The 15,277-nt window shown below is 40.1% G+C and overlaps 3 protein-coding genes across 3 annotated transcripts; all 3 read left to right on the top strand.

The window, feature by feature from the left end:
* The first annotated feature begins 5,883 nt into the window (after positions 1 to 5,883).
* LOC128298727 (trypsin beta-like) lies at positions 5,884 to 6,827 on the top strand. The gene is made up of 3 exons (XM_053034501.1): positions 5,884 to 6,141; positions 6,211 to 6,554; positions 6,632 to 6,827. Exons 1-3 carry the CDS (start codon positions 5,884 to 5,886, stop codon positions 6,825 to 6,827), a joined length of 798 nt encoding a protein of 265 aa, XP_052890461.1.
* Positions 6,828 to 12,595: 5,768 nt separating this feature from the next.
* LOC128310331 (probable insulin-like peptide 2) lies at positions 12,596 to 15,065 on the top strand. Its single transcript, XM_053046950.1, has 3 exons — positions 12,596 to 12,711; positions 14,022 to 14,274; positions 14,344 to 15,065. The coding sequence occupies exons 2-3, from the start codon at positions 14,097 to 14,099 to the stop codon at positions 14,649 to 14,651; spliced, it is 486 nt and encodes a 161-aa protein (XP_052902910.1). The 5' UTR covers positions 12,596 to 12,711; positions 14,022 to 14,096; the 3' UTR covers positions 14,652 to 15,065.
* LOC128310333 (probable insulin-like peptide 3) lies at positions 13,213 to 14,050 on the top strand. Its single transcript, XM_053046952.1, has 2 exons — positions 13,213 to 13,426; positions 13,507 to 14,050. The coding sequence occupies exons 1-2, from the start codon at positions 13,213 to 13,215 to the stop codon at positions 13,740 to 13,742; spliced, it is 450 nt and encodes a 149-aa protein (XP_052902912.1). The 3' UTR covers positions 13,743 to 14,050.
* Positions 15,066 to 15,277: the final 212 nt, after the last annotated feature.

The following is a 15,277-nucleotide window of genomic DNA, read 5'->3' as shown; positions in this document are numbered from 1 at the left end:
CTATGGAAACGCGAGGATGATCACAGCCAACTGTTGGATCTTGTGAATAATAAAACTAACATTTATTACACAACTATTTAAGACCAAAATTTACATGATACGATACACACAACTTAACGGCTAGGCTGCTAGACGAGAACAACGCACTCTCCCTAACCCAGGCACGCATCCTTAGGAGACCGATCATTGTCCCGTAGGAGCGGCACTCACTACTTCGGGTCCAGGGGCAGGCAACCTCGATTGTCGTATACAACACCAACCTTTCCAAATAAATCTCGACATTGCTTGTCCCCATTCAATGTAGAAGGACGGGGCATTGTCTTTCTTTTTAAACTCCCATGGCCACCTCCACCTCCATTAATTCCCAAACCCATAGATCTTTTTTTTTGTGTGGAACATTTTTTGATTTCACATCTCTTCTCTAAACTCCTTTCTTTCAACGCCTTCTGTGATACTATGAATTTATTTTTCCATGTACAGCTCCGATGTACGCGGTTCCTCTTATACGCGGTTCCTCTTATACGCGGATTCGGAGATACGCTGTTTTTGGAAATTTGACAGATGAGCTAGTTTATAGCACAAAATCTAATCGAAAAGGTGAAAATTTGATCGAAAATACCATTTCGTCAGATAAAACGTATGATTTTAATTTATATTAATGCTTTCTAAAAATCGCCTGATTCGCTAAATAAATCAAGTGCAGAGAAGGAATTCGACTCGCTGACATTGAAGTATAAACGAAATTGCACCAGGATTCCACTTACGCAGAAATTCGAGTTACGCGGATTTTTCCCGGGTTCCTCTAGGACTGCCTGTATACTATGATTTTACCAAATGGACCAATTTTTTAAACGTATCCATAGACGCGCAATTAGAGAATATTTTTCATTGTTGTCCTTGGGTATTCCCGCATTTTCTAGCATTTTCAGTCGGATCCTTTACAAGATTATCAAAAAGATTTAAGTTTTGGTCGGTGATACAGTGTGAGCGGTTTCTTAAACCACAAAACTGGTACAACATCCTATTTGATTCGCACCCCCGTACGCAGCACTCACTTCTTTTTCTTCTATTGGCACAATAACCTCAAGAGGTCTGGGCCTGCCATTTCTGGCTTTCTGTGTCTTTATTTACCCGTAGCTGAATAGTCAGTCCTAAATATGGGGGATTGGTCCAGGATAGAGATTTTGGTCCCGGTCCGTTCTTGTGAAGACCGGCGTCGCTACCATCAAGTCACCTTGATCATTGTACTTCACCGGATATTTCGGTTGCAGAATTGCGATTGCAGAATTGTTTCTGTTATTGTTTAAGAGACGAGGAGATTTTTGGTTGGATAAATAATTTTTTTGCATATCATCTGTGCTTCAATAATCCATTACACAAGCACAGCATCAAAAGATATTGACCTGTCAATTCTGGGGTCTTTTTTTAATTTTATTTAGCCGTAACCTGGATAGTTGTTCCTGGGAACGAGGGATTGGTCTGGATGTAATTTTGTACCGGTCCTGTCGAATGAAGACTGGCGCCGCTACAAAATAGGCACATCTGATTAAATGGCACCATATGAAATTTAAACAGGTATGTGTCTTTTACTGGAAAGGCATGACTCAAATATACTGTATGTGAGGAATAAGCCATAAAAAACTTCGGTAATCTGTTGGGTACCACAGATTGTGGATGGCTACTTAACCTTAGGTATATCCAATCAGTTGCTTTTATCTAATTGTGAAAGACGTCGACTTTCGACGAAATTATGTGCGATGCCTACGATAAGCATGAATGCATAGTAAGGAAAAGGAGGTATAATCTGACGCAAGAATGTAAAAAAGTGCTGGTGTAATTTGGAATGCTCATGTTAAAATGATATGTTGCATATGATCCAGATGGGAGCTGAACGCAAATATTATACATATATTGTATATTTTGCAAACATTGTACATTTTTGATGTACATACGATTTGTTGTGATAACTGACCAAGATTCAGGACTAAGGGCTCATTCAATTATTACGTAACGCAAAAATTGTCAATTTTTGACCCCCTCCCCCCTTTTGTAACAAAACGTAACACTGGACGCCACCCCCTCCATTAATTATGTAACATTTGGATGACCCCCCCCCCCCTTGTTTAAAAAAAATCAAATTTTCTTAAGTAATCTATGTAATTCAATCGTATTTCGCCTAATGCAAAACGAAACAAACATACTGACTAATAAATTTAATACTCACGCCACGCTGACATGCTTGATCGTTGCTAATAATTTGAAGCGGTTTTAGAACAATTTTCAATTTATGCAGCTATGATAATGAATATCATACTTCATTAACCATGTTTGTTTTCAGTAATAATTGTCATCATTGACATGTACCAAGTTAACTAAACCAAGGTTGGATAGGTTCTGGATAAAGATATCAATTTCCGGAAGACGCTTCGTATACAAGTCTTCAACACCACAGATCCCAAACGAAGGATTCATTCGCTAATCATCCATTAGGAAGCTCGTTTGAGAGTTTACATTACATAGTACCATGGCGAATCGATGTAATCTATTAAGAACAAGAATTCGTACGTAAATTATTTATCAGTACTATTGCTCTCTTATTTATCTAACAACCTTTCTTTTGCGTAGTTGTCTTCTGTTAATTCTCATTATTCATTCACCTGTTTGACTAACTTTTTTTTATAAAACACAGATTTAAAGGATCTTTAAAAATGGCAAAAGTATTAATACATTTGTTGGTAAAGTAGATTTAGTGAATAATTTTCAGTTGTACGAAGCTGGGAGCATATAGAACTTATATAGCTCTAGTACTTACATACGCCAGTGAGACATGATCAAAACTGACTAAACCCTCTTAGCCGCGTTCGCGAGGAAGATGCTCAGAAAGTTTTTTAGCCCCGTATGTGTGGAAGGACAATGGAGCCGCTACAATGATGAGCTCTATGAGTTGTACCGCGAACCTACCGTCGTACAGCGTATTAGAGCAGTCCGAGCTCCGGTGGGCTGGTCATGTCATGAAAATGACATCGGACGACCCTGTCCAAAAAGCCGTTTTAGGTCGTCCTCATGGACAGAGGAGGCTTGGTAGGCCCAAATTAAGTTAGAGGGATGCCGTTGATGTCCAACAGACATATCGGGATTATGGATTGGCTAACGACGGCGCTCGACCGTAGGTGGTTTAGAGGACTCCTGCAGCAGGCCAAGACCACGAAGTGCCGGAAAACTCAAAACTCAAACCCATTGTTATCATTTAACACCCAGTTGATCATCATTAATTTAGAATGTCAATAAAAATTGCATTTGATTAAGAAAAAAACGGTTAAATTAAATTGATAAGCATCATAAAATTCAGCACTAATAAAATCAACCATTTTAGCTGGTATGCTGAGTTCAAACACGGCCATACAAACACCGATCACGATGGTGCACGTTCTAGTTGGCAAAAGTTATTCATTGTACCGTGAATGAGCTTCCGAGCACTAAATGATATCGAATAATTAACTGTAGTATGGTTAATGATTGATGTACGATTCTATGAAGCTCTTTACGATAGTGGATAACTTGAATGCATAATTCTGAGTCTGTTTAGAGCTTTTCTAGTTCAATGTAAGTTTTAGGAGTCGACGATGCTTGCTATGTGACAATGCATGCAGACTGGATTCACTACAACACACAGGAATCCAAAATCACCATCTGAATGTGTTCACCACACCACATCACCACAAGTTCTCAATGAATGGGTAGCAGAAGATACCAAGATACTTGACAATTAGATAGATAACATGGAATTTGTATAAAAATCCCTTAAATAAGTTAATTTTCATACATATTAATTCATAGACTATGAAACGGGAATCTTAATATTATCTTGTTTTATGTTACGTAACAAAAAGTTAAACTCCCCTCCCCCATATGTAACAAATCGTAACGCTGGTACTGACCCCCTCCCCTCCCCCAATCAGCGTTACGTAATAATTGAATGAGCCCTAAACTACTACAATGACCAAATATCTAAAACACGACGCAAGATATCCAGATCACACGAATGGCTGTATCAGACTGAGAGAAGAACGAGCCATCAAGGCTCAAAGTCTGTTAAAACCTATAACAACAATAGCTATATGTGACTTGGAATAAGCTTTGCTGAATAGTTTTTTTCATGAGAGCCAAAGAACCAATTTTTGTTATGAGGTTGTCTGAGATGAGAAATTGGACAACTTATTAAACTAAGTGAAATAAAATTAACAACGTTCACCAATTGAGAGGAAACCCTCTTTTTGAAAACATCTTTGAGTTTGCGTACATAACGGAATTCTGTTGCATCCCTGTGAGGGATGCACTTTTCCCTATAAGGGATCCCTTTTTCCATGCAATGGTGATCCCGGATCTTTAGGGATCTGCAGCGCTATTTAACAGTGATGCGCTAGGACAAGGGCGCACCTATTTTGAATGTCATCCTGCAGGCCAGGACGTTGGCACCGTAAAGAGGGGCTCAATCACAAGCTGCCGACAAGACGTGCGTGGTGTGTTCGTGTTGCGTGTGCGCGAGGAGTTTATGTTTTAATATAGTTATGTTTTAATACAGTGTGATGTAATTTGTGTTCAGTGTTTATTGATATTATAAACCGTTTTCGTAATATCACCAAACTCTGCTACGCGAACACAAAAATAAATATTGTGGGACTCGGCAGTATTGAAATCAACTATTATTAGCTGGCAATAGGACGGCCCGGAGATGTATTTATTAGCTGCGCCGGTTTTCACCCGTCAGGATCTCGACAAAATCCAATCCGGACTGACGTAGGACTGACTATTCGGCTACGGGCAAAAAAAATCAATGAATGCCAGAAATGACACTCCTGGCCCTCTTGCGGTTGCTGTGCAAATAAAGAAGAGGATGTGACGAAGGAAATAACCTGGATCCACTACTTTCTTACTTACTTTTCCAGCACTATACAGCTGAAAAATCATCAAAGGTGACGACAGATCTAGTCCGAGGGTCCTGGCGATTCAATATGAACAAGTTGATGATATAAAAATCATTGAAACTAGCTATTTTTTATGAATACACTATGTAGCACGACCACGAAGCACAATGTATTATTTGAATGAATGCTACGAAAAATAAAGTTGACCCTTTTCTCGCCTCTCTTCTATGTAACAAATCGTAACGCTGGTACTAACATATGCCTTTAGCGCCTCTACCAGCGTTACGACATAAATGGCACATCCCTTTTTGATATGTATGTACAAACAGTCTCTGAGATACGCTATTATAGTGGAACGCTATAACCCGAGAACCTTATCTTATTATAGCGTATTTCGAATTTCCGCGTAAATCGAATTCTGGTAGAAACGTTTATGCTTCAAAGTCACAGGTGGTGTATGGAAAGAATATCTTAAAATAAATTAAAAACAATTATTGCATATGCCATAGCATAGTATTTTCGACCAATTTTTCACCTGTTTGCTTAGATTTTGTGCTATTCACCAGCTTAGCTGTCAAATTTTCAAAAACCGTGTATTTCCAAATCCGCGTATAAGAGGCACCGCATATCTCGAAGACTGCCTGTACTGGGAAGCTAATTTACGCCATGCGAATACTGAAAAATCCTAAAAACTGGTGGTTTTGGTGTCTGTTAGGAAGCATAACCATCTTTTGATATTTGAACAGATGATGCAAGGTATCGCATTTGTTAGTAGCAATCTAGGTGCGGTAACACATACAGATGAATCGGTATATAACTCTTCCAGACAACTTCCACAAAGCATTAGCGTTAAATACAAGTATAACAAATAAATCTGTTTGATACGCAACCAATTTTCGGAGCCTTAAATACAGCATCGAAATCCGTCGTACCCTTTGTTCATAGTACCGAACGGACGATGAAGCAAGTGATCGGTTTAGTGCTTTTGGGATTGATCTGTAGCCATGTTGTGCTGGCAGGAGATGAGGCTAAAACGGGTGGAGCCTCCCATTCTGGACGTATTGTTAATGGTGTTGGAGTGAACATCGCCAATTATGTATACGCATTAAACATGTATCATAACAATGTGTTCTTCTGTGGTGCCAGTATTATCACCTCTTCCCACGCCCTGACTGCAGGACATTGTATGCAACCTAGAATGTACGATATTGCAAAGGTGAGTTGTAAAGTGCGTTAATTCAAAATAACTCAAAATAAGCGTCCTCTCGACGTTTGAATGTTTCAGATTATTGTGCACGGAGGTAGCACAACTCCCACCACAGGAGGTTACTTTTTCCGGGTGGTGAGAATAGCTCTTCATGGCGGCTATAATCCTAATACACTTGAAAACGATGCAGCCATCGTATCAGTACCTGCAAATGGGTTCAGCGGAAAACCAAACATGGGACAGTTGGCACTTCAATTCGCAGAATTGTCTGTTAACACGCCTTGCTTAGTGGTTGGATGGGGCCGAACTAACATCAACATGCCAGCACCAACAAGTGAATTGCGTTACGCTCAGATGAATATTGTGTCGCAGGCCAGTTGTGCTGCAGCATGGGCTCCATATCAAATTCAAATTGCGTCTAAGTAAGTGTGCCTGTTGGCGAAACCTTTCGTTAATGATCGCGAATGTGACGTCTATTTCGTTTTTTTTGTTTTAACAGTATGCTTTGCGCCAAGTACGGCAATGGAGTGGATGTTTGCAAGGGAGACAGTGGTGGTGCATTGGTGTGTGAAGGAAGACTGAGTGGAATCGTTTCCTTCACCAATCCGGACTGTAACAGTGCTTTGCCAGCTGGGTTCGCAAAGGTTATTGATGCCAGCATTCGCAGCTTCATTCGTAACCAAGCTGGAATATAAAATAGTTGAGAAATGAATGAACGATTTCGGGTTTGCTGATCGAGTACATGCAGGAATTACAGCAATCGAGTACAGCAGCACCCAGAAGTCTTTTAAGCACCATATCTAAGGGTGCGAAATATAGATTTGACACTTAATATTTTATTAGTCGTTATACAGTCCGTAATGTTACGTAATGTGTCTACCATAATTGATTAAAATGCAGATATACGGCCTGGCCGTTCTAACGATAATACAAAAAAAAAATTAATTAAAATGTGAATATGCAAACAAGTGCACGCATGTACTTATTTACTTATAAGGCACTCCAACCAGGAGTAGGACTCCAAGCAGGAGTCCTCTTAACCGCTCACGGTCGAGTGTCTTCGCCAGAAAATCCATTATTCCGGCCCCCATCACTCCATCTCAACTTGGGCCGAATGGAATTTTAGACGACCTAAAAGGACTTTACGTTTGGTTCGTCCTTTGTAATTCTCATAACGTGACCAGTTCACCGGAGCCTGGCGAGACTAATCCGTTGTAGGACAGCACGTTCGCCGTATAGCTCATAGAGCTCGCCATTAAAGTGGTGGCCTTAATTGTCCTGGCTGCCCTTAACGCTGGCTAAAAGGGTTTCGGCAGTTTTGGACAAAGTCCATGTCTCAGAGGCGTATGTGAGTATTGGAGCTATATAAGTTATATATAATTCCAGCTTCGTTCGTCGTGGCAAGTGTTTTAAGTAGACAAGTTTCCTCAGACTTAAGAAAGAATGGTTGGTTGCTAGCACCCAGGTGCTTATCTCAACATTAATGTTATTGTGCAATTGGTGCTGACCTGTAACCCAAGACAGCAGTGACAGATCAATCCCTTTAAAGGCAAGGTCCAATGGCCCTGCCTGGGCAAAGTGACAATCAAACAGCGCAATTTAAATAGCTTTTTTCGGAGCCCTAGGCAACCGCCTACTCCGCCCATCGTTACACTGCACAACATCACACAACAATAGCTTCAAAAACACAAATAATAACTCTGCATAAAAGTGAGAGGTTTTACTTCAATTTGTGTAGCTATAGCGATGTACTGGGAAGCTAATTTGCAAAAACGCAAAACTAAAAGGAGTTTCGCAAAAACTAAAAATTTCTAAAATCTCGTGCTTAAGGTACAAGGTTAAAGTGCCCTAGTACAAGGAAATACAACCATCTTGTACTATTTGAACAGATGATAGATACCGCTTTTGTCTGTCTTCTGGCTGTTTGTCTGTAACAATCTAGCATCGGTAACACATACATACGAATCTGTATACGACACTTTCATACAACTTCCACAAAACATTCATTACCAAAAATAAAACACAACAACATTTTGAAGTCTTTAATGTTGCATCGAATTCCGCCGTACTGACAGTTGTACCAAACGGTGTGTATTGGTGTAGATTTATTATCCAAACGATGAAAGACTGAGTGGAATCATTTCCTTCGCCAATCCCAACTGTAACAATACTGTGCCAGCTGGTTTCGCTACAGTTAATGACCTCAGCACTCGCAACTTCAGTCTAGAATACGCGGGGATATAAAATAGCTGAGAAATGATAACAATGAATGTTTTCGGTTTTGTTAATCGAGCATTTCGCTGATGCAGCGTTTAATCAGAAGTCTTTTAAGCAAAACTCTCATAACATGACTCTTGTTATATTACTCTTATTGTTACATAACGTAAGATCACTTGTGTTTTGAAAATTGCTCCTTATCACACAACAGTAATGTATATTACAACAAAAGCGGTTATTTTTTAATGTGGCCAGAATTACAGCTTGAAGATGTATTGCTAACAGCAAATCCATAAATACGTTTTTCTTAAATAGCAGTTTGAATATCCGGTGAGTTGATTTACTTGAACTGTTTTTATCTGTTTTTAACTGTTTTCATAAATTACTAGAGTTTAAAAAAATGTACAAGAAGTTCAATGTCTCTTTATTTTTCATTTTATAATCCTATCTTCTTTGCGTAACGACGACTGCGTAGCTCATAGCTACCCTTTTCTGGCTTAACATATTTTGTTTACCGCGTAGTTAGGTAGTCCGTTCGTGATACGGAGCAACGGTCCGGAAGCGATGCTTTATGTTGTCGTGTGTTGTCGGTCCAATCTGCCTATATACTTAAAATTTTAGTAAATATTTAGTCAATAATTATTCTATTATGATTTGAAGTGGTCAAAATCTGGCTCGTCAGGTATTTTGATTAATAATAGTTTATTTAAATGATTTTTTATTTCCGTTAATATATCACGATACACTAGTCGGTACGGTGAACATTTTTTTTATTAACATATGAGTTCCTCATTGGCGACGCCTTTAGCTGGGGTATTAGAAATTTCAGCTTTTTCAGTCACGCTTTTCTACTTCTCTGCGCATTGTACTGTACTTGTTTGTATGTAGCAAAGCAATCCGGTACCAATGCCGTTGAAAGACTGGGCGCCCCCATGTAAAGTAATCTATCCTTGACCATTTTCTGAAATTTTGCTATTTCGCTTACAAGTAGAAGAGTTTGTTTTCACTCAATAAAAGTTTCGAAGGATAAATTTCTAATGAAATCGTTCCGTATTGCGATCAGAATGAAAAGGAAAGGAGTGGAAGGAACATTGTGTGCACGAATGCCTTGTGGCAGGATCGCTGCGCAATGCCTTGTGTCAGGTTCATTGTGACAATGGACCACACACGTGGTTTACTAATGTCGCGTATGGTCTTCAGTGATTGTCAGCGTCGATCAAACTCGCATGGACAACATTTATATTAAAACCTATAGGTTTAATTTAAATTAATTAGATTTAATCATTTTCTCTAAACTGTACTACATGAACTTCGTTTTTCAATACTGATTTGTATGCTAAAGTTTGGTAAAAAACTGTACTTCTTTATCTTGTAGAAATCAGAACAGGTTACGTCCATATTGTGTTAGTTTTAATTGTATTGAATAACGGCTAATACGGAAAGGTTTTTCTTTCGGAATAAAAAAAAATTAATGTTAATGTCATAATGTCATAGTTCTGTAAAGTAATGATAAAATGATTATGTTTCAGTTTTTTTGAATGTAAATGACAAATAATATGCGATTTGTAACACATTGAACCTCATCAGAGATAGAAAGGAAACGTGCCGCAAAATATTCAGAATAGTATTTACTGGAACGTATATTCCTGAGTACCGCATGTGTTAATAATTGGGTGCATCTACAAAGCACGCAAGATATCAAAGATCCGAGAACAAAGATCTTCTTGTGTTTCTAATCACATCCGATTTTCGTGTCATTAGAGCAAAATTCTACATCATTCCCATATCATACGTATTTAATATTCTTTTGTGAGCCGGATTGAAAAAAAAAACGCCAGAATCGCTTGTTTGACATGTCAGCTTTACACATTCGCTCTCTGTCTGTTGGGTACTGAATTGTACTGAAAAGAAACACGAGAGTTGATGAAATACGTAATAATGAAATAAAAAACTTTATATAGAAATATATCAAGTAAAAATAAAGAGCCGAAAGAGTAAGTTGCAGAAGATGCTGTGCGAGAAGATTTAACCAAAGTATCCACCGGTAAATCAAATCTTGAAGCTTAAAACAAAAGGACTTACGGCAAGGGAACTGGTGCTGCTGCGTACGTTTTCTAGCAGAGAACAGAAATCGATTTAAATTTATTGATCCGTTATCGTAAAGTACGTGTTCATGGAATAAGACTTTGCTGAATGGATTCTGCCACTATTGGCAGTCGAAGAAGTCACTGACGCTGCTGGCTGGAGTCCGCTGCGTTCCTGCTGTTGTTCACATAATGGATGCGGTTGACAGTGCATCACGTTATCTTACTATTGCCATCCACAGCGGCCCAGTATCTACCCAGTATAGCTTTGCAACACCGACGAAAGTAGCAACAATAAGCAGTAGAAACAACTGCAACAGCTCTCACCAGCAACTAGCACACTCGTATATGTACATCGATAAAAACACACTCATTTTCGTACAAAAAATTTTCATTGTTTACTTCAGATTCGTTTTAAACAAAAATATGTACATTTTGGCTGGAAAATCACTGAACGACACGCGAGTTTGGAGGTTTCCCCTTACAGTCAGCTGACCGAAAACAGTTTCACAAGCACGGGTCTCCGATTGTGTTAGAGAACATAAATTCTTGGCAGGGTGTTTGAAAGCTTGCCTTTCGTCAAAGCTCATTTCTCAAAGAGACAACTCGAAGTCATAATACGAATCTTCCATTTTTGACAACTGATCAAGACAATTTGTCACAGAAAAACAACCTTTATATGTCTATTTGTTTATTATATAAAGTATAGTGTCCAAAATGTCCGTTGATCGCCTTAAAATAAAGGTGCAATTTCATGGTTTTTGCAAACATTTCGAATTATTTTCTTGCAAATTCTATTTTTTCTCAAATAACAAGGTTTTGCTTTATTATCCCGAAATATGCTTAGGTGTGACCAATGAAATTTGTATTTACTACATAATATTATGTGCAACAGATGCCGGAAGTATCCGTAATTTGATCCAGAACGGGACGGGAATGTTTTACAAAAAGCAGAATTTATTATTGAATTTAAAATTTATTATTGTATTAAAGTTTAAAATTAAACTTTATTATAAAATAAATATCATCATTCGAATTGCTAGTAGCTTAATAACTGGTCAATCCGTGGGAGAGATCCGTTTCAATGGTGTTTGACACTAGCGCAAGTATCCAAAAATAAAAGACAAGCAAAATCGGCCAAAATAATCTCCTTTATTCGATAGTGCCATTTGGTGACCATCGGCACTCGCCAATAAACTCAAACTAGAAGAAATTGCTTGCGCTGCGATCACGCACTTTGTTGTGAATTGCTTTGTTGACTTGCCAACATCACCGTTTTCAAGAGCACAACAAAATGTGCACGAAGTGGCTCAGTGTCCCGCCAATCGCCAATAAATAATCTGTGTGAAAATAACATCAAAACAGCTTCCTGGAATGGTTCATGTTTCGCTGCTGGATTGATTGTAACGATCGTTTGATTGATACATTCACCTTTCCCATGAAAGAGCAGTTCTCATGCAAATGATCTAAAGTTTGTAAATAGTGCGCTAAGCTGAGTGGCTAAATACTTTAATAGTTTTATTAGAATTGATAAGTTTTGCGTTTCGAATAACACTCTTTTACTAGACCAGATGGATGTTGTCCAACATGCAGTTCACACTCTTACTCTGGTTCAGAAGACCAGAACAACGATCGTTGATCTAAAATTGTTGTGAAGATTTTTAAAGCCAATTGCTGATGCATTTCCATTCGTTATTTAACACAATCGAGTTCCTTTAAAAGTCATACATTTTAGACGTATTGTTTGTCTTCAATTTTTGTAAATAATTTTTTTCCTTCCGACGTGCGGCGGTCGTTTTCACTTTCCGTGCACGTTTCACACTCGATTGGGCATCGAAATCGTTCGGCAGACGGTTGGCGCCACCCTGTTTTCTCACGTCGCATCAGTAAGGGTTGCGAAACTAAGGAGCTGATTATGCAAATGGCGCGCCAGGTATGGTGGCCGTCTTAGTGTTGCACACATATCCTTGAACTTTCCCTTCGTATGTGGCGTCTCGTTCGTTCCCTTCACCAGACAAGGGTTTTTTTTCAGTGGGATGAGTGTACTGGGAAATAAGTCATCTATATCGCGTACTTTTAAGTGCGTGTGTGGAAAAGTTCCGACCACTGGAGGCGATGTATAAAAGCGACCAAGAACCAACCACCGACATTCAGTGATCCAACGGATTTCCTACAGTGTAGTATACACCTATTCTTCTCTCTCTATACGTGGATAACTGGTACATCAAACCATCGGAAGCTGATCCAGTACGCCAGGTCCGGCCAGGTAACAAGCAAGGTAAATGTCATCAGAAACTTCTTAGTTCTTGGGTTTTGTTTGTGGAAATTACTGTCGAGCTTAGCAATAGTGCGGAACAGAGTGTGTGAGTGTGTCGAGTTGTTGCGTGTGGTAAGTTTTTGTTCAGTGCAAGGTGGGTGAAACGTTTGATCAAATCGAATCAGTTTGGACGTGCTTACTATACTATTTGGAGAAGCTTTGCAGTTAGTGTGCTTGGAGTTTGCTAATGTGTGATTAATTCTGTACGAAACAAGATCGTCTTGCCGGACACGCTTGAAGCGGTTATTGGAAGATGACTTCACTAATGTGAGCCCCTCATATGGGTTATCCACTAACTTCGATGAGGTTTGGCAGTCTCTGAGACACTGTTTCGAAATAAAACTAACACACAGAGGCGTACGTGTGTAGTATGTGCCTTACATAGGCGTACTTTCGTAATAGTACTGCAGTCCGCAACCTGCTTTGCACTCTAAGGTTTAGCATTCAACCATTCCATTGCAGATGCCATCGAAGGCTAACGCACACCATCTACTGGTGGTTTCCTGCGGAACTATGGTGCTACTATTTCTAACACTGCTCTCCCTATCGGGGGCTAGTGGATCACTCCAGTACGTGGAAACCGCCTCGCAACGAAAAGCACACTACTGCGGAACAAAGCTGAGCGATACGTTGGCCGAACTGTGCAACAGATTTAATGGACTCCGCAAGAGATCTGGTATGTGTACGGTGGCAGCCGGCGTTTGTCTTGCAATTAGTGTCGGTTTAATTGCAGGATATGCTTTGTACCTTTTGTAGACGACTTCTTGATACCTTACCATGAGGCACGTCTGCTGGATAACGTCCAGAATGATATGGAAGAGCTCCGTTCGCTGCAGGATCGTTCGTCCAATATGATCCACCAGGCACTGGTCACGCTCCAGCACCTCAACTCACACGGGCAGAACTTCCGTCGTGTACGGCGTCAGGTGGTGGCCGAATGTTGCTACCAGAGCTGCACGCTAGAAACGCTGAAAAGTTACTGTGCCGATTAAAGACTGACCGCGTGTTGCTGAAGAGTTGCATGATCATCATCTGCTGGTGCTGCCTCTGTCCGCCGCCTGTTGCAAAGCATTAGAATCTTCGCATTTTCTTTGATACTCTGTAGTGTATCTCTTTTGGCGCAATAAACGCACTAGAGCACACGCATTGCTTCCCCCTCTCAGGAAGAGTTTGTGGATATTATTGTCGGACATTTTTGGTTTATTTTCAGACACTTTTGAGAGTTCTAACTCCGGTTGTTCTTTTTTGTGATATCTACGATCTATTTACAGTGCGCACGGCAACGTAGTGGACGTATTAATCCTGCAAAGTAGCTCACCGTAAACAAACTTGTGCTTTGTGTCATCATGTCGTCTACGAACGGAGCTGGTAGTGGAACTTTCTACATGCTGCAAGCGTTGGCACTTCTCTGGACGATTGCAGTAGTATCGGCAAACAAGCGATATTGTGGGGCAGAGCTGGTTAAGGTACTATCCTTCCTGTGTGACGAGTTCCCCGATCTGCATACATCGAGCAAGAAATCCAGTAAGTCATACCAAATGGAAGGTATCTTGGAATGTATGTGAACAGTTTGCTATCCTTTCCCGACAAAAGTGGACACCTTCATGAAGACGGACACGAGCAACGACGAGTGGATGAATGCGGACGACAACACACAACAGCAGCAGCAGATGATACTGGATCAGCAGCTGCAATCGGTCGGCATGATGGACGATCGGGCTTCCGTACCGGCCTGGATGAACATGGTGTATCCGACGAACTACATGTACCGCCACGGAACAGGACACAACGAGCTGATACCCGCACGGTTCCGTAAAAGTCGCGGTGGCATCGTAGAGGAGTGTTGTTTGCGACCCTGCGGCATGAATCAGTTGCTGCAGTACTGTAAGAAGGCATATTAAGTCTCCGTTTGGACATCACACAGCAGCACGCCGTTATTAAGTGTTGATCGATTACTCTCCATTATTGAATGAATGTAGACGTAGAGGGGAATTGGATCATCGCGCTGGAGGCAGGGAATGATACGTACAAAATCGTACAAAAATTAATTACAAATCGTACACACTGCACTGCGCAAATCTTACCTAAATATTTAACCCAAGCTCACAAGCTCTCGCTGTTAATTAGATCGCTTTACATTTTACAATGTTGCTACACTTGCACGGTTGCGGCAAGCAGAACAGATGATGTTGTAAGGATGCTTATTTAACTAGCCCAGCACGGTAGGACAGGCGTAGCGCCATGTACCGGTATGGTTATTATTGGAAACAGTGAATCGTGGAATAAATACAAACCTATCCATTACTGGCTATTTGCAAGCATTTGAAAAGCACAAACAAAACTGTACGGATGATAGTGAATTTATTGTAAACGATTTGGTTGACTTTTTCTCTGCAGAAAGAACTAAGTTTTTGTTGTACACATAGGACTTCTCTGTTGGTTGTGTTACGTTGTCGAATGGAAAGTCCTCCACAGTTCACAATTCTAACTATTAGAATTTCAATTGACCGCATTCGTGTTCTTCAAC

Source organism: Anopheles moucheti, chromosome 2 (assembly GCF_943734755.1).
Source record: "Anopheles moucheti chromosome 2, idAnoMoucSN_F20_07, whole genome shotgun sequence".
NCBI classification, from domain to species: Eukaryota; Metazoa; Arthropoda; class Insecta; order Diptera; family Culicidae; genus Anopheles; species Anopheles moucheti.
The sequence above is the reverse complement of the archived record's forward strand: the minus strand, read 5'-3'. Positions and strand labels throughout refer to the sequence as shown.

Excerpts from the sequence above, each read along its gene's own strand:
- LOC128310331 (XM_053046950.1), top strand. The coding sequence starts at position 14,097 with ATGTCGTCTACGAACGGAGCTGGTAGTGGAACTTTCTACATGCTGCAA. Across the intron at positions 14,275-14,343 it reads TACATCGAGCAAGAAATCCA|TGGACACCTTCATGAAGACG; the intron begins GTAAGTCATACC and ends TCCCGACAAAAG.
- LOC128298727 (XM_053034501.1), top strand. The coding sequence starts at position 5,884 with ATGAAGCAAGTGATCGGTTTAGTGCTTTTGGGATTGATCTGTAGCCAT. Across the intron at positions 6,142-6,210 it reads GAATGTACGATATTGCAAAG|ATTATTGTGCACGGAGGTAG; the intron begins GTGAGTTGTAAA and ends TGAATGTTTCAG. Across the intron at positions 6,555-6,631 it reads CAAATTCAAATTGCGTCTAA|TATGCTTTGCGCCAAGTACG; the intron begins GTAAGTGTGCCT and ends TTGTTTTAACAG.
- LOC128310333 (XM_053046952.1), top strand. The coding sequence starts at position 13,213 with ATGCCATCGAAGGCTAACGCACACCATCTACTGGTGGTTTCCTGCGGA. Across the intron at positions 13,427-13,506 it reads TGGACTCCGCAAGAGATCTG|ACGACTTCTTGATACCTTAC; the intron begins GTATGTGTACGG and ends TACCTTTTGTAG.